We start from the raw sequence: 19,192 nt of genomic DNA, 5'->3' as shown, positions 1-19,192 counted from the left end.
AATTTGCCGAAAATTTGTGTTAAACAGCCTGGAGGATTTATTTTAAGTTAAATTATAAATATAGGACATAAATCCTTTGCACTACAGAAAGTTCTCAATTAGAACATTTTGAAATTGTAACAAGAGCACAATAAATTATTTTGAATTTTAAGCGAGGAAATAAATATTTAAAAAGACAATGTTGTTTGTAGCTTCGCAGTAAGGACATAAATACCTTTTCTTTCAGGGCCTTCTTCTCCTATAATTGAAGATTTGCGACCTATACCTAATGGATTAAATATATCTTGGAAGTCAGATGTTAATTCACGTCAAGAAAAGTATGAAGTAACCTACAGTAGAAATGATACAGGTATGTAATACTCTAATTTTGTGTTGGACAATAGTTTGTTACTAATAATATTCGAATTCCATAATAGTCCTACATGTTACGGAACAATCCTGGATTACGTTCCCTCTTTGCTTTTGTCTTTTTTGTGTTATTAATAATGCACGAATATCTTTCGTGACAGATCAATTGTGGAAAGTTTGTTACATTTCCATTTCAAGAAAATAATCTTATTGCTAGTATGGTTTCCTGCTATTGATGTCAGTTGTTGAGTTACTTTTATAATGTCTCTGCACGCTAATGTCTTTACTACTTTTTCCTTTTAAATAACATTTAGAAATGAATTGAATATAGCAGTAACATTTTTAAGGTTAACTTAGTGAAAATCAGTTTTTTTTTTCCTCGATAAACAGAAAATAAACTAAGTCAGTTATCTGGTTTTTCGACATTCCGAATAATTTCCTGATATTCCGAATAACTTTCACAAACTACAATAATAGAAAGAAGTCCGAACTTACACATTGGGAATAGTAAAAGTCACAATTGATTTTGTTACCATTTCTAAAGTTAATTTTTACGAAGACCGCAAAGAATATGAGAATAGATAATAATATACTTTAATATTCGTTATGATCTGAATTTAATACAGGCAATTTGAAGTTAGAGCAGCACATAATGTTCTAGAGAGCAGAAAATAAATTATCCCTTTCTTTTTTTCCTTGAAATTAGTGTTATATAGATCGATATTTGCAAATTTATACATCTTGTTACGAATACATATGAATTTCCGTTTATTTTTATTTATTTATTTTTTGATGGGAGATATTTTTATCTCTATTAAGGTGTTTTTTAATACTGGCACTATCATAGTTCGCTGTAACTTCTATTTCGACATTTTTCGTTCCTGAATTTATTTTCCCATTATTTTCACTTCCACCTAAGTCAGGTATCATGAATGATTGTAATTTCTTGATAATTTTGAATTACTTCGAAAATACTGGAATAGGACCAAGTCCGAACTTATTGTTATAAGTGCTAGTCGGAATGTATAACGGGAAGAGTAAAAGTTAGTTATAAAAGTTATTTCGTCCTTGATCCCTTTCAGGAGAATCAATAACAACAGTGACAACAGAATCTAGATTAGTGCTTGAAGACCTCTATCCCGGAGCGGGCTACGACGTTAAAGTGTTCGCTATTAGCCATGGGCTTCGGAGTGAACCGCATGATTATTTTCAAGCTGTTTGTAAGTATATGTATTGTTACTAGCGTCTAACATAAGCTTCGAAAGCATTTCAAAAGAAATATGAAACAGACATTGTCAGCAATTTCCTTAATGTAATTTAGTTTGTAAAGTAGGTATGTTAGAATGAAAGTACAATAGTAATTTTTTGTACAAAATTCATTCGTGTAAAGCACAAAATCGTAGAAAATAGGTAAATTACTATACTTTCATTGTTTGAAATATATAAATTTTACCCACAACCTTGCAGTATTTCTGGTGTAGAATGAATTAGTATTTATGTTTTACTGTGATCTCCTATTGCATGTACCAGTTACTAACATTTATTTATCCAATGTGTGTTTGGTGTATAGGATCCGTTAAAATGACCATATAAAAGGAAAAATCCGTTTTGTGTGATCCTACATTTTTCTTTTTATTGTTAAGGACTGGTATTTTCCACTTTTAGAATAGTGAAAATGAAAACGACAGCATGCAGCATTTAGATCCCAGAAATAACGTTGCCCAATGCACTTTGGGAGTTTGTCAGTGAAGTTCTGTGTATTTCGCTGAATTTCGCGTCAGCTTCTGCATAAGCATTATTTTAAACGGTAGTAGTAAACATCTTGATGTAAAATTCGTCTTATAAGTCAGAGGCACGGAACAGGTGTATTAAGGCTTCAGTTAAATGCAAAGCCAGCGTCTAGATCGTTTTTAATTTTAACACCAATCCTGTAGATCAAAAGCTTTTTACTCACACCAGAATTGTATCATGTCGACAATGTCTCGATAATGTCGACCAACATTGAAATGTCTAAGCATTTTAAGTCAATACAGATTCATTATTTCTGAAAATGTCCACATACTACGTCCGATATGTAGAATTCCGCAGCCTCTTGCTAATTGAAATGCCAAAAATAGTGCCATACAGCACCAAAACTTCATCCATCTTCCAACAGAAGTTCTAGCAAACAAAAGTAGTTAGATGTTTTTGCCGGACTCTGTACTTCTGGTTTTCAAGAGATTTTGGTAATTTAATTGGACCATATAGTGTATTTTGAGTTTTTTCGTGCTCTTTTCGCTGGTGAATACTTATTGATTTCAAGAACAGTGGCTAAAATGTACTATTGAACGTCAATAAGGAGAATGTTTGACATATTATTATAAATTTAATAAGAGTTTTCTGGCATTAGTTTTCCTCCGTACATCATGGTTGATGAGGGGAATAGAAGAGTTCTTGAAACCTTTTCACAGGCTAAATATACAGACAAAAATTCAGTCTTAGTGTTAAATGATATTATTGAGCAGTCAAAAGAGTACGCGCATTTTGAAAGTGATAATGCGAAATTGTAGTCTTACAATAGCGGAACTTGACCATTTTCAGATTTTGCCGGATAAGTAAATATACATTATATTTATATATTGAAAACGTATCTTCTATAGAAATTGAAGTATACGAAATTCTTCGTACCTTTTTCTTTTCAGTCTAGTGGTCATTACCTAACTGAATAAGTGAGTAACAAAAATCTTGAATAAAAATTCTGTATGTAAACTCAGTATAATGGAATACGTTGAACTATGTGTGAATGAAGTTCGTTGGTGCTAGTTCCAGCCGCGTAACGTACAAATGTAAACCCATTACATATTTTTATTATCTCATAGGACAAACATTTCAAGTTTATATTCAAACATTTAAGGTGTTTTGTCATTGCCGGTTGATTGGATGCCTGTTACAAGAGATATTACTGTAGCTGTGTTCACTGTTTGTTTCGTTCACCGCTTGTATCTCGAGTACAAAAGTCTGAAGTTGAGAATTTGCATAGTGATAGTTCTTGATGTCAGTGACAAAGTTTATTAATAAAGACTCTTTTTAATTATTTGGTGTCCTATGGAATAGTGGCCCAACATTTACTGCATTTTTACACTTACAGGCAATCATTCAGTGCATGAATTACTGTTTGGTAACAACAGGGAAAAGTTTGTAAGTTTATTTATACTTAAATTCTATAATCTCGGCCATCTTATTAATTAACAACTTAAATCATTTAGGAAGAATTAAGTTTCTTTTCTGGAAAATAACAGAAATTAATTTATTTACAATGTGTATGCTTTTTCATACGTTCTAATCCTATTTTCTCTTATACACTCGATTTCGAGTTCGAGAAATGATTTATCTGCATCTGAACTTGGGCAAAGTGTGTGTAGAATCAACTTCCAAGAGGAGGGGATTACGAATCCCCATTTCCCCGCCTTCTCTTAGCCTAAACTTTTTGAGCTGAGATATCCATCGTTGTTGGGTCACTTTCACAATTGCTAGCAGAGGGTTGGGAAGCTTGCTTAACTCAGTTTTGCATCTGAAATACGATTATTTAATATAAATCTATTTAAGTACCTTTTTAATTTTATTTATTGATTGGATGGAAGAAATGATCAGATACAGAGGGAAACATAGTATCATCACCGTCTCAGCAGAAGAATTGGAAATGTTTGAAAACACTGTTTGTAAGTGAGTAATTTTCATACCAAGAGTAGACATTAATATATGGAAATTTGTTTCATTTCATGTCTGCTGTTAATAGATAAAATGTCAACGCAGTGCATGTTCATTATATGTAATACCATATATTCTACAGATTGTTCTGTGTTATGGAACAAGTCCTGCCAAACTTCAGTGTTTGTATGTTAGTCAAGGTCAACATTGTCAGTAGCATACAGAATTACAAGAGTGTCCTTAAAAGTACACATGATAAAGTGTTGAAATGTGTTATGATTCCACATGCTTGTCACGTATATATATATATATATAAGTTAAACACTAATATTTTTCAAATGATGTTAATATATTGTTTGTATTTCAGTTCCTCACCCACCAAGAAATCTAACTATTAAGAAGGCCACAGCTAACTCATTGTACATAGCTTGGGAGTCGCCTTTGGATTCCATATTTTCAGAATTTTCTGTCCGGTAAGATCATATAGCATTCTTGTCCTCCAGTTTTAGTGTTATTAAATTTTATTTCTGACGTCAGAGGAAGTTAAATAGTAAAATAGAACCATTTTTATATAATGATCTAACCTAGATCCTTTGCTGTTTTTACTTTATATAAGTGACTTACTTATTAAGTTAACCTGTAAATATTTTGTGTATGTGGATGATATGAAAATTTTTAATAAAAGTAATACTGTTTACGATCAAGTTATATTGCAAGAAAACAGTCACATAATTATTTTTACCTTTGAATATTGCCAAAACTCAAAGTATAACTTCTTCCAGGAAAACTGATATTTTGTCTTATAAATATATAGTAGGTAATTAGGAAATTAAATTCTTAACTTACGTTAAAGATCTAGAAATAATATTAGACAAGAAATGATTATTTCAAAAACATTTACATGTAACTGCAATTAAGGCCCGAAAAATTTGGCAATGTTAAAATGACGACGACGACGACGACGACGACGACTACTACTACTACTACTACTACTACTACTACTACTACTACTACTACTACTACTACTACTACTACTACTACTACTACTACTACTACTACTACTACTACTACTACTACTACTACTACTACTACTACTACTACTACTACTACTACTACTACTACTACTACTACTACTACTACTACTACTACTACTACTACTACTACTACTACTACTACTACTACTACTACTACTACTACTACTACTACTACTACTACTACTACTACTACTACTACTACTACTACTACTACTACTACTACTACTACTACTACTACTACTACTACTACTACTACTAATAATAATAATAATAATAATAATAATAATAATAATAATAAGAAGAAGAAGAAGAAGAAGAAGAAGAAGAAATGTAGTAAGTAATGTCTTTCTCTTTTTCATCACAGGTACCATACAGAAGCGAATGAGAAATGGGTGAAGCTTCCGTCTGTGAAAGAGACCAACACTGAGATTACAGATATTGTTCCTGGAGAAAAATACATTATTCAAGTAAATTCAGTAAGCTTCGGTGTGGAGAGCAACGAACCACTGGAAATTACCAAAACAGTCCGTATGTATCATCAATCTGCTTTTGTGTAATGACTAAAGATAAATGACAGAATAGCTTATGTAAATAAATACAATAAAAATTCTAGTACTCACAGTCAGACTAGACTTTTGCTGTAGGCATTTTTGCTTGAGTATATGAAATTGGGGAGAGGTAATAACAGCGAAACAAGAAGGGATTTGAAGATCTTTGTTTTAAATAAATAATAAATACGTGATATATATATATATATATAGAAACAAAGTAGTTATTTACTGCTACTAATCAATGTAATTATAAATTTTAGAAGGCAGAAGAACATGAAAATAACAGTATTTTTTCATATATCCATTGTATAAGTTGCATATGTTCTGCAAGCAGGACCCGAAAAGAAAGCTGCGGCAGCTAAATGTTAGGACGTTCACATCTGATGCGTGAGGTCTGTAGTGCGATCCCAGCTCGCGCCAGGCGAGCTTTATAGTTTACAAATAGCATGTGATAGGTTTTCTTGGGACTCTTCCGTTCTCCCACTTCCTTCATTCCACTATGTCATTCACATTGTCCTTGTATTCTTTAAATTGCACAGCATAAACATGTAACATAAAACTGAAGGATTTTGTTCTGTTTCATTTCATTTCAAGAACCAAAAGTACGAGTAAAAGTATCTTCGTATTAACTTTGATAGCGTATAGGTTTTATGTAGATACAGGGTTAATGTAGGATATATAATAATGTTTGGCGAATAACTTACCTCAAATTGAGGAACTTCTGTACACCATGGTCCGTATCTAACTTCTTTGTCTTGACATACAAATTATCCTTTTTACCTTTTCTTTATAATTGCACTCTTCTTCTTCTTCTTCTTCTTCTTCTTCTTCTTCTTCTTCTTCTTCTTCTTCTTCTTCTTCTTCTTCTTCTTCTATATTATTATTATTATTATATTATTATTATTATTATTATTATTATTATTATTATTATTATTATTATTATTATTATTATTATTATTATTATTATTATTATTATTATTATTATACCATCATGCCTACTGTCATGTTCTTAAGAAGACAGTTTCTTCAGAAATAGTTCTATAGTCGTTGTTATCAGGTTTCAAAATGGTCGCGTTTCTAATTCATATAGTACAGTACTCCAAACACGATATTGGATATGCCTTTTTCGTAACACTTTATTCATTGACCTTAAAGAAAAAGAAGAAAGAATTCTTAGCATCATTCCAATTCAATCTTCGCTTTCTCCCATTCATATTTAGGATCTACACTAATAAAATACTCAGAACCGATAGCAGTCACCTGTTGCACTTTCTCTCCTCCAGCTTTTATAGTTGCAATTCGCTTTATTCACCTTTTGGTGTGTCATTTGAGTTAATATTCGTCGCATTATCTTTGCTGCTTTCTGTAAGTTTTCTTTTCATCATTCTGACGCTATATTCAGATTTCACAGTAAGGGTCTTATCTACAAAACGAATACACTTAGCCTCTCCACCATTTACCGAAACACTGTTTTCCCTTGTTAAATTATTTTTCAGTGTTGTTCTAAGTATATATTAAATTAAGTTGATGAGTACGAACATTCCTGTTGTGCTACTTCCAATTATATGTGCTTCTCCCAGTTCCTCTTTTATTCTAACTCTCTATGTCTTGGTTCATAAAGGTTTGTTAAATAATTTTCCGTCCTCAAATTTCTTCACCATTTCTAAATAAAACTGAATAAAGTTCTTGTGCCACACACTCCTTTCAAATATCTTTGCAATTACAATTTCAACTAGTGTGTTTTCGTGGCCAGTGGATCACGCGCGTGTCTTCCTTGGTGAGATACTTGCCTCGAACAAATGCCTGAGTAGTTGTACAGGCCACACTTTAAGCAGTAAGTTCCACCTTGCATAGTCTGTCATGGAAAAGGACATTAAACTTCACTTAATTAATCTATTTATATTCGTTAATCCATAAACAACTTTGTTACGAGTTCATTTCATTTCCTTCACCACATCAATATTTTCCGGTAACGTGATACTGAGTAGAGCACGCTGAACTGCTCTAGCGACATTGGTACACGCATTATCTTGTTGAAAGATTGAGTCCCCTAAAATGTCTACATAATGTCGGGGAACAGAATTGAGAATACGAATGAGCAACACAGTATGTATACTCTTCTAAATAAGACTAGAAATGAGCGGGCTGTATAGCTTATTGCCTCCTTATCAGAGTGCCAAGTGTGGATCTAGCTCACCTGTATGTCAGCAGACACGAACAGGGCCAATCTTCATCTCTCAATTAAAAAATACGTTCTCGGTGATGCGCATATGTCAGGGGTGATAATTCGAGGGGAATGCAGGATGTAGACTTTTCTCCAACAATCAATCCATTTTTTGAACTTCATGTGCTCACGTATGGGATTACACTAGTGGTCACCGTTTTTCAGTTAAGACGAACCGAACCATTCTTCTCTCCAGGTGCTCTCTGATACGTCGCGAAGGTATAGAGAGAGAGAGAGAGAGAGGGAGAGAAAGAAATAAAGAAAGAAAGGGAAATCTGTTGTGGGAACTATTTCCTTTTTATCATGTACACTACTGATAGACCACTGAGACGTGACTATCACACGAAAGGCAATTCTGATGAACGACTACCTGTCACTATTCCATCATGCAGGAAATCACTTAGTCATCGTCCTGCATTGCAGACACAAACTGTGACCCATACACAACGGATTCACACATACAACCACATTCGTCGTATTGTTCCACTCAGTAGAATGCCTTTACAACACTGTTGTAAGCTTGCCTCTTATGGTGTCGGTATACTAGAACTTAAAATTGAGATAAGCATGCACACATTTTGTGGTTCGAATTTTATTCGAAATGAACGATCTATATTGAGTGGTCTTAAATTCATTCCCGTATGTATTTCGGTGGGAGCTCGTGTGGATAGGATCCCACGTTAAGCTATAGGCCCTCATCTCATATAGCCTCACTGCTGAAAGGAATGCTAAATTCCAAGCCACCCACCCACCCAATATATATTTAATAATATAAGTTTTCCCTAAATAATCAAAAATTAAGTAAGAACTGTTGTAAATATATATATAAATTTTGTGTAGGAGTTATTTTGAGTGTAGTGTTTGTAAATAACAAGTATATTTTTGTGCTTTTATCTTTTAATAGGACCAAGTAAAGTAGTTGATGTAATTCCTCATATTGACTCCACGAACATTACTCTCGAGTGGAAACACCCGAAGGGACGAGTCGAGACATACACTGTCACGTGGTATCCTGAATACGATCCAGAGAGTGTCAGAAGCAAAGAAGTTCCTGGAGATATAGACGAAATCGAGGACCAAGAAAACATTAATGTATTGATAAGTGATTTAAAACCAGGCGTTAAATATTCGTTTGAAATTTTCGGAACGTCGTACTCGCTTCAAAGTGATATATACAAACTTTCAACAAGAACAAGTAAGTATCATTTATAATTGTAAATCATAAAAATGGTATTTAGATTTTACAACTAATGGTTTTCCTATTTGGGCACATGTAGAAGTAAAATGTATACAAAAGTACCAAAGCAAGGAGAAATTGATTGATAAGAGATAGCTATTTTTCATTTACATTAAAGCAGTTGGCAAAAATTTTCAGAAATTTTATAAAATTTTCTCTATAACTAACGCCTGTTGTTCAAATAAAAGCAGATAATACTAGAAATAAATTTAACGTTGTTCTTAGTATGTATTTTATGCCTCGTATAGTGAAAATATGACGTAATTACACATATTGTTAGTATCAACTGACAAATTTAACTGTATAATTAATGTTACACTTTTAGTTTGTAGTACATTTAATTTATGATACATTTGTAATTAATGTATCGTTGTAAATAGGAATATCTTGTTAATTTTTTAAAAGGTCTAGAAAATACTAATTTATTCTGCTTGAAGTATTTTAAGAAAATGAGCTCAAGCGTTATATTATCAGAGTCGTATGCTAATACATGTATACAAGTAATCAGTAGCAAAATATTTACCTGTTCATGATGGAATCTTTTTTAAATTGCTTAATTTGACATTCCACATGCTATATTATTTTACAACTCCAACGAACATTTGAATTATTAGATGGATTAAGAAATACAACATTAAAATCAGAATCAATGATTACACATCCTCAGAATTTTTGTAAACATCTAAGGACAGCAAACTATAGTCTTTTTAAGCCAGAGTTCTTCGAATTAAGTTTTAATTATAGATACCATTTTAAAATTTACAAAATAGCAGTAAGATAGTAATTGGAAATGCTTGATATCAAGCGGCCAATTTGATCAGTTTTATTTTATTTTTTAATTTTTTTTCCTCTAGTTTATAATCTTTGTCTCACTTCTGCCCTCAGCGCCTTTAAATAGTATCTTGAACCAAAAATGGAATAATTACATTTATTCCCATATAGAAGACAAACTGTTTCACTGGATTAAAAGTGTTCATTGTTTATGTATGATTTTCAGTGAATGGGGAGGTTTGTGTCCTGTTACACTCGTTATGTAATATGATTCTTGGATAATTACTTTTTTCCAGTTTTTACTGTTATGTGTAATTAAGAAAATGTAGTTTTATTAAACTTGCTTCGGTTGAAATAATGATCTCAGTTTTCTTCTTTTTTTTTAAAGTTTTTGCTGTTAAGCAAAAGTCAGGTGATATGGCATGCATATTCATAGCACGATTCAAATCATTTTTATGGTTGCAATAGAAGACAGAAATGCAGCTCTCTTACATTGAGTTAGAAGATTGAATTTAATTACTAACATTATCCACGTTTGATCTATTAATGTTTCGAGAATACCCTTAGATTTTGGTAATTGCAAACTTTGCACGGCATATTTATTGTTAATTTAATTTGTTAAATAAAGAAAGAACACAGGGGAAATGACCATAGTCTCAAGAATCAAAACTTCCAGAGAGAAAAACTCCGTTTACTTACAGAAAATTCAAAATATAACGTACAAATGTGCGATGGGATTCTTTGATATTATTGTGTTATCTTGATAATAGATATGGAACATTTTATGTTCTTTCTCACCTTGACTCTGATAGGGTAAATTTGTATCTTTAGTTTCATTTTTCATTTTCTCTGTTGTCATTGAATACTTCGTAAATATTGGTAATAGTATTAATCGAGTCTGTCGCTCATCTTTTTACAACAAAAGAAAAACCTACTTCCAATTATATTTGGCGATCTCTTCCACCTTCTTTGGTTGGTAATTTGAAGATTGAGAATAACGGTGTTAAAATTATTCGAATTATTTTCTTTTGTTATTCGGATATTCAAATATTCATTTTCAATAATCGGATAAGGTACATACGGAGAATCCATTACCCGAATAATGGTTATTCTGATTTTACCAGCACAAGTTAAGAACTACTTCCTCTTATTTAAGTGAGATATCGGATCTTCATCAAACTGAACGTTGTTTGTAAAGTTTGATAATCTCAGTACGTATTATTATTAAGTATTCCGCCTGTTCGCAGGTCCTGGGACTATTTTCTGTTTGTTTATTTGTTTAGACCTGAAAATGTTTCTTCCACGTTTCTGGATATTCAGCTTCTTTTAATTCCCAATATTTTCTTTTATTTTTCGAGTAATCGATCAGTTCTTCATCTCCCTATTGCTCGCTTTCCTTTCATAGCGATATGAAGAAAATTTCTTCCGAAGCTGTGTCCAATCCAATTGGCCCTCCTACGAAGGATGCTGACTATAAGCAACCTCTTCTCTCCTACATGTTTTAAAACATCTTCGTTTGTTACTCTCTCTGTCCATTTTATTTTCTCATCTTCCTCAACACCACATTTCGAAGCGCTCTAAATATTTCTTTAACTTCTGTAGTGTCCCAAGTCTCTGAACCATACGGCCCAATACTCTATATATAGCACCTCAGTACATACATGAAATAATATGATGTACAGGCTTTAGATTTCCGAGTTACGGGTCATAAAAGTTTTGGTATGGACTTCGTAAAATTTTCAAGAAAACATTCTATAATTGTTATTTCGAACAAATATACATGGAACACACCTGTTACTAAACGTTAATTTGAGGCATAAGAAATTAAGTGATGAAACTTGCAGTGAGTACGTATAATAAAGATTTGCTGAAAGGATCAATTAAGGACGAAATTGAAATAAGAACTGAAGCTTTCCTGATGTTGTGATGGATAGAGTTGTTCTCGAGCAATCATCCAGGTGAATTCTACGTCGTCCAACGTTCTGAGAACAATGTTGTCGGTTCTCGAAACATTCTCCCGAGAACAGCTATATCCAAGGACAACATTTTTCCGCAATAAACAAACTGAGTTTTCTGTGTTATTTTTTTAAAGTTAAGCAATTTAATATAACTCGGAGCTTATCTGACATATTTTCGCTAACAAATAAGGAGTCTATACTTACCAAATCCATGCCCAGAATTATTCTTTATGGTAGAATTTCAAAGGTAGGACAGCCTTCTTTACCCCTAGTAGAGAAAAGAAAATATTAGTATCAACAAATTCACATTTCTTGTAACAGACCTTCCGTAGACTAGAACTTACAACTTGTTATATCACGTACTGATCGTCTAGCCGGCTATTATCACAAAAACACAATTCACATATAAAACTAGTAACATTGACTCCTAAAATGTATGTAAGATTCTGAACTTTGTATCTTAGAATTTACACAGTATTTCAACAGAAGCAACAGACACTATTCAGAACTATATAATTGCGTCAGGCAAAGCATCGGTAAGTATATACTTTTAATTTGTAAATAATCTCGGTTTTTTCCCTCTCTATTAAATGGCATATGATTATTATTATTATTTTACAGTGCCACTTATTCAGTCAGAAGTCTTTGTGGTGAGTAAGCAGCCGGAAACCGATTCCATGACTCTTCGATACACTCCAACACCCCAAACAACATCTCGTTTCGACACTTATCGTTTCATGCTCTCTGACCCAAGCATTCCAATGCAGGAGAAGTCTGCGAATGATACGGATAGGAAGGTCACATTCACTGGACTAATTCCTGGGAAACTGTATAACATAACAGTATGGACAGTGTCAGATGGAGTTGCAAGTCAGCCTCTTCAAAGACAGGATCGTCTTTGTAAGTAAATAAATATATTACGTTGTCTACCCGACGGCAGGTTTTAATATATTTACCTAGCTTAGCTAATGGGACCACTAAACTAATATTCGTAGAATGACCAGTTTCTCTTTGTTGCGATTCCAAAACCTATATGGGAAACTGGAAATTCCGGGACTGGAGGGGGGTTAAAATAGATTGAAAATTAGCATTAGGAATATCACGTAATTGTGTCTTCATTTGACAGATAGTAATTTGTATACGTCCATTAGTATGCCTCTGATATAAAGACAGTGATTTCTTACAGGACCAAGAAGCCAGTCCTTCGGCGATCTGAATGGAAGTGTAGTAGTTGAATATTTCTAGAAACAAACTAGTTGCATAAGTGATGTTTGATTAGTATTTTCGACGGGATTCTCAAATATTAATAGTGTTGACTTGCAGTTTTGAGTGGTCATAGAGGGTTGGAATTCTAAAAAAGAATAATTAACTTTGGTTTTAAATTGTATTAATACCGTATATATATATTTCTTTTTGTTGTAAAGTTACCAGTTGTCAGGTTGCAGGAATAGTCGTGAATCTTGAATTTTCGACTTTAATTATGCAGTGAATTTTATTATACCTATTTAATGTTCATCAATAATATTTAGTTCGATAAAAATGATTATCAAGTAAGCACTGTATATACACATTTGAAGATAACAAACAGCACTAAAATATATAAAAGAAAGGATGATGTTTTCTTTAATGCATTTAAAAAAATGCAGATGAATGCTTGCAATGCTCATATTCGCCCACGATGATATTTATTATTAAATAATAATAATTCATCTTTGTATAAACGCTTTTTTTTTGTACTTATAGAACAGAAACTTAAGAATGGTGGGATTAACTATACATTTGTATGTGAACTCAGAGGAAAGGATATATTTTAATTATTAGTAATTAAAAGTAATTTTTTACTCTATCTCAGTTCTTATCCTTGAATTATATATTATATAACTAGATTAATTCTTAAAAGTCCTTGGTTGTGCAGTACTTTTATTGTAAAAATTACTGTTGTATAATATATCAGTACATGTACGCTTATAGATAATTACTTTCTTGTTTTGCTTTGCAGATCCAGAACCAATTACCATGATAAATGCAACGAGGATTACAGATTCAGAAATAACTTTAACATGGGATAAACCACGTGGTGAATATAATGCGTTTGAGGTTCGTAAATTAATTTTTTATTAGAATAAAATAATAATAATAATAATAATAATAATAATAATAATAATAATAATAATAATAATAATAATAATAATAATAATAATAATAATAATAATAATAATAATAATAAAAAGTTCGTTAAGTGCATAGAACCAGATAAACTAACTATAGTTAAAATATTATCAAGGTTCCTCTTCTATGAGAGTAAAATTGCTATTTTCCGTATACTCGATTATTACCGTCAAGAACTAAAAATTTATGAGGGTGCAAATCATGAGGATTCGTAAGGAACTCAATAACCAATATTATTCTTTTCCCATTTTTTTACGAAAGAAAACAAAAGCACATGTAACACAGGCGCCGTAAAACGCCTATGTTGCAGGTACATGTGCAAGTGCCTGAAAATTACTCCAGTTTAATCCCCTGAGACATGCATGTGGATACATAAATCTATAGTGGATGTACATGTATTCCATGATATGTTTAAACGGTAGATCTAGTATAGATAGAAACGCTGTTAAGTGCTTTCAATGAATACTAAGAGGCAAGTGCTGCTTCTGTACAGGCATGGAACATGTTATACATAAATGCATGGAACATGCATGTTAAAAGCAAGGAAGACGCCTGTATTATGAATGAGAATTAGACAGTTACATTTCATGTTAGTGGTAGTAAACATACATATAAGCATAACGGAGACGTGTTATGTACGGGTCCTGCACTTGCGCGAAACAAGCATGTCACTTGTGAGTAACACATGCTACATTGCATACATTTTACATGAACATACAATGCTTATGCGTACAACAGATATGTTACAGGTGCATGTAACATGTTTATTAAAGGTACATGCATATAACATACATATTTCAGATGCATGTTACATGTTTGTAACAGGTATGTAAAACGTTTGCTGTATGCATGTAACAGGTGGTGCACATTTACAGTACATGTACAAAACATGTATTGTACATGTATTACGCATGCACGAAACAGACATGTCGCTTACATGCTGCATTGCACCTAACCAAAATGTCCATACAGGTGCATACATGTTACCGGTGCATGTTATATGTAAATATTTTGCATATATGTAAAATCTGCTGCCTGCAGGGAACATGCGTCTTGGCATATATGAGACGTGTGACCGTACATGCATTTTCGCTTGCACCAAACAGTCATGTCTCTTGCAAACATAAACGCAGCTAGCAATACATGTAGCCAGCATTATGCATATAGATTACATGCACGTGGTACGTAATCGAAGCACGTACATATAACACGATATTCATGAACGTGAAGCAAGAATAAAAGTTGTACCAGAAATAATCACCACTTGCACTTCATATACTTGCTAGTGTGAAAGTTCGCTAAATGTTTAACATTTTCTTCTGGTTGTAATATTTTTTTCTCGTAAGAAAAGAACTTTCCTTTCATAAGAAATGGCTCTGCGCTAGCGGATAGTGTATTTTTTTTCCGCAAACAATGTCTCCACTAGCGACACATTTCGACTAGTGTATAATAGAGACCGTATTATTCTCTCACTGTACAAGGATAAAATTTACGATTTTGCAAGTTAAATCATTCCTCTTATCGAAAGAAAATAGTTCTGTTTTCGAGAACGAAGCAAACACTCCACTTTATTAAAAAAAAAAAAAAAAAAGAGTCGAACACATTGTTCGGATCACATAATATGTTGATTCGCATATTGGCATATATTGTATAAAATATGAATTTGCTATAAATTTCGATTTCTTCATGTGAACTGTAACGCTCCCTTTTGTTCACGCAACGGTTTAATAGTGTTTCTAATGCCACACTATCAATGGTGACGTTATAACACGCGATAGGTGACATTTTCTAAGCCCCTTGAGTCGCCACTAGAAACAATGTTCTAGAAAATTACTTCAACGCATCCAGATTCGTTGAACGAGTTTACCTTACCCCAGAGAGTCGACGTAACCTAAAATGTTTCAAATCTGTGTGTATGAAGGTGGTTGGTTCAGAGAATTTTGATATCAAACATGAACTATCTATATATAAACATACTCAACTAATGAAAACAAGCAGTCAATAACTAGTTTCAAATTTTATGGTTAATATTTTGTTTCCAAAATAGGTCCAATAATGATCAATTACAATAACTGAAACATTTCTTGAGCTAACAAACGTATTTCAAACTATTTCACAATTCGATTAATTTCCATCATCATCATTAGTCTTCAAATTTAGATGTTGGTCATGATCACAAATAGTTTGTAAGACTTCTTTCTTCGATGACTTGTTAGATGTATGGACTTCAGTTAGTTAACTTTAGTGAATTATAAACTAGAATTGGTTGATTATGTTGTAGCTATATATATATATATATATATATATATATATATATATATATATATATATATATATATATATAAATTTAGATTCCTTAATTATTTTATCATTTTACTCATATATTCATTTCTTCATATGTTGCTTCATTGTTTATTTATAACTTACTTATTAATTATTTTTTCTTATTCTTCATACTTATTCATCAATCTCACTTTTCATATTGCATATTTTATTTACCGCTACAAATACAATCACACAATTAGACTTGTACTTCCTTTCGTGAGAATTCATAAAAAATCCATACTAATAAAAAAGCGTCATCGATTCATAAAATTTGTCGTTTATTCTTCAATCGACAATTTACTTAATCGTCATTTCATGACCTAAAGTGTAAGCAACGTCAGACACAAACATCTATGTTTCCATGGATTAGTGATATCAAAATTTAGACATTTTTACTATTAGCAAACCCACATTTGAGAATCATTGTTATTAGTTTACGTATACAGAAGTTTAGATCTGGCTTCAAGATTTGACTTAATGCATTATGCCAAACACTTGGGAGAATTCAGCTGTGGCAGGATAATCCTGCCGGAAATAGCTAATTACTCCTGCGTCATTATTACCTTCATTTATGCCAACAAATAAATATTAAAGTAATTTGTTTTAATTATTTTATGACGTTTAAAACGTATTCTAAATACTTATTCAGAATCAGTTCTGTGGCTTTAGAAACCTCATCAAAATCCAGGAAATTGGATTTAGAATTCCCTTGCTAAATTACCTTTTACTTGTAGGATATTTTATATACATTATAGTAATAATTATAATTTCTTCTTCTTTTAACAAATATTCGTTGGTACCAAAATTATTTCGCACTGTTAATTCCACTCAGTAATCTTCGGTGCAGATTCAGATTACCTCAACTATAAAAATATATTTAAACTAACAAATAACATTCAAACACAAATAACAAACAAAATAATTGTGCAGGTCAAATATACATAAGCCCCACTAAACATCAGTGAACTGAAAAATTGTGATGTAAAAGCGAAAGCTGGAGCATCACAGAATAGAAGTAGCAGCAATTATTATTATTAGTGAGGATGGCCAAATTTTGAAATGGATTTCGGGAAAAGTTCGGTTTTCGGAAAACATCTGGATTTCGAAAAAATTCGTATTTGGGAAGTAATCCAATTTGAGAAAAATCCTATTTTAAGAAAACACCTGGCTCTCGGGAAAAATCCGGATTTTAAAATTTCCGATTCTGGAAAGTAAATTTTCCTGAATCCCTGGCAATTCCTATTAGCTTCCGGTCCCCATACGGAAGTTTACGCTTTCAGTTTGTCACTGGAGATATTTTGTTCACATCCACTTTGTATATCACTTCCATTTTTCATGCATCCTACAAATATTATACGATTACATGGAAATCTACCTGTCTAATATTTCCTGTACATGTACGTATTATCTACGTCTACCAAGTACAATCCGCAGCAAAAAACCTGCGACATAAGCATGTAAGATTATTGTGAACCTCGGCGTCCTCCCCTGCACACTTATTTTGGAGCAAAAGACTTCGTCGTTTCACAATAAACTTACATTCTCGGGTTGCAGGTTTTTTGCTGCGGAGTGTACATTACATGAACACGTAGAATACATTTTTCTTGCCACATATTTGTTACATGTCTTCCTAACTTTCTACAGGTACTGTACATTGCATAGTTTAAATTCCTGGCACTCGCCTGTCAACATGCAAATTATATGCTAACCTTAATGACCTTAGCAGGTATTTCTGTCACATAAGTTTATGGATGTTTTCCGCGGGATAGTATCTTCTGCCCCTTACTATGAGAATGAAATCGGTACACATTCCTTGCTACCACCTCGCGATTTAATTAAATGTTTTAAAAGTTCAATTCCTAACCAAATCGATAACTGCATGATCTCTCTCTTTGTAGTCCATACAAGACACTATAGAAATATCGTAAAACTTAACAAAAAGAAAAAAAAAAGTTCTTTCACGACAAAAAAAAAGTTCTATCACAGCCTAAAGCTTACGGTTATCGCCATATATTTGTAGAGTACAGGTCTTGCGTATCTTGTTCCGTAGATCATTGGATCCGTGCAGAATTTCCATTCCCGCGACCCGCGTTCGAATCTTCGTCCTACTACTTTTTTTATTTTTATTTTTTCATTGATAAGGTAGAACTCTAGTAAAAAGAAGCATATGGTTACAATTTAAGGTGCGATTTGATATTCTGCAAGTATTTATGTATTTCTTTATTGTCAGGCGACTTTAATCTATTTTGGGTTACTTGGAAATTGCTCCAAGCTTGATTTGTAGATTAATAGAGACCTTTCACGGTTCATAAACCAATAATCTTTCCTGAAACTGATAGCTCTAAGACTGATCAGTTGGTTCATTGGGAGTGTAACATCTCTTTCAGCACCGAGACTATATGAGACATGATTCTACAACTTAACTTGAGATCCTAAATTAAATGAACCCCAATCTCTTGATAGGGTTGATCCCATAAATGTTACATTCTTTTCATTCTCACGTGAGTATCCCCAAATAGAATATGACCTTCCAGAATACATACTGTCTTTCCACTCGGTGTGAACAATAGTTTATTAGTCATGTTCTCATTAAATAGTGGACATGATTTCTTTTTTCAACATACTGAAACATCTAATAATAAAAACAAAATATATTAATATTGTTTCTTTTCTCTTCTCTTTATGTTTTCACACAGACCGATATTTCATTGATAACATTGTGTTTTTTTAAAAAAAAGTGTGTTTAATTCGCAGTTAAGACAGAGATAAGACAGGCACTTGAAAGCGCCTCAGGTTATATAGCTTTGCTCTTCTGCCCTCAGGTTATATTGCACCAACCTGCTACGTTCATTTCAATTACTTGTATATTTAGTTTCGGATGTAAGCTT

The 19,192-nt window shown here is 32.6% G+C and overlaps 1 protein-coding gene across 5 annotated transcripts in view; it reads left to right on the top strand.

Moving 5' to 3' along the window:
- Window positions 1-19,192, top strand: part of Ptp10D (Protein tyrosine phosphatase 10D) — a 279,629-nt gene that overhangs the window by 193,835 nt on the left and 66,602 nt on the right. For all 5 annotated transcript variants that reach the window (XM_081751951.1, XM_081751950.1, XM_081751948.1 and 2 more), the window contains exons 11-17: window positions 227-349; window positions 1,431-1,568; window positions 4,403-4,508; window positions 5,434-5,597; window positions 8,749-9,039; window positions 12,432-12,710; window positions 13,810-13,907. In XM_081751951.1, the coding sequence (XP_081608077.1) occupies window positions 227-349; window positions 1,431-1,568; window positions 4,403-4,508; window positions 5,434-5,597; window positions 8,749-9,039; window positions 12,432-12,710; window positions 13,810-13,907 (1,199 nt within the window). The remainder of the gene's footprint in view (window positions 1-226; window positions 350-1,430; window positions 1,569-4,402; window positions 4,509-5,433; window positions 5,598-8,748; window positions 9,040-12,431; window positions 12,711-13,809; window positions 13,908-19,192) is intronic.

The sequence above is a fragment of the Thermobia domestica genome, chromosome 3 (assembly GCF_964235325.1).
Source record: "Thermobia domestica chromosome 3, izTheDome1.hap1.1, whole genome shotgun sequence".
NCBI classification, from domain to species: domain Eukaryota; kingdom Metazoa; phylum Arthropoda; class Insecta; order Zygentoma; family Lepismatidae; genus Thermobia; species Thermobia domestica.
Note: the sequence above shows the minus strand (reverse complement) of the source record. Positions and strands in the feature narration are given on the sequence as shown.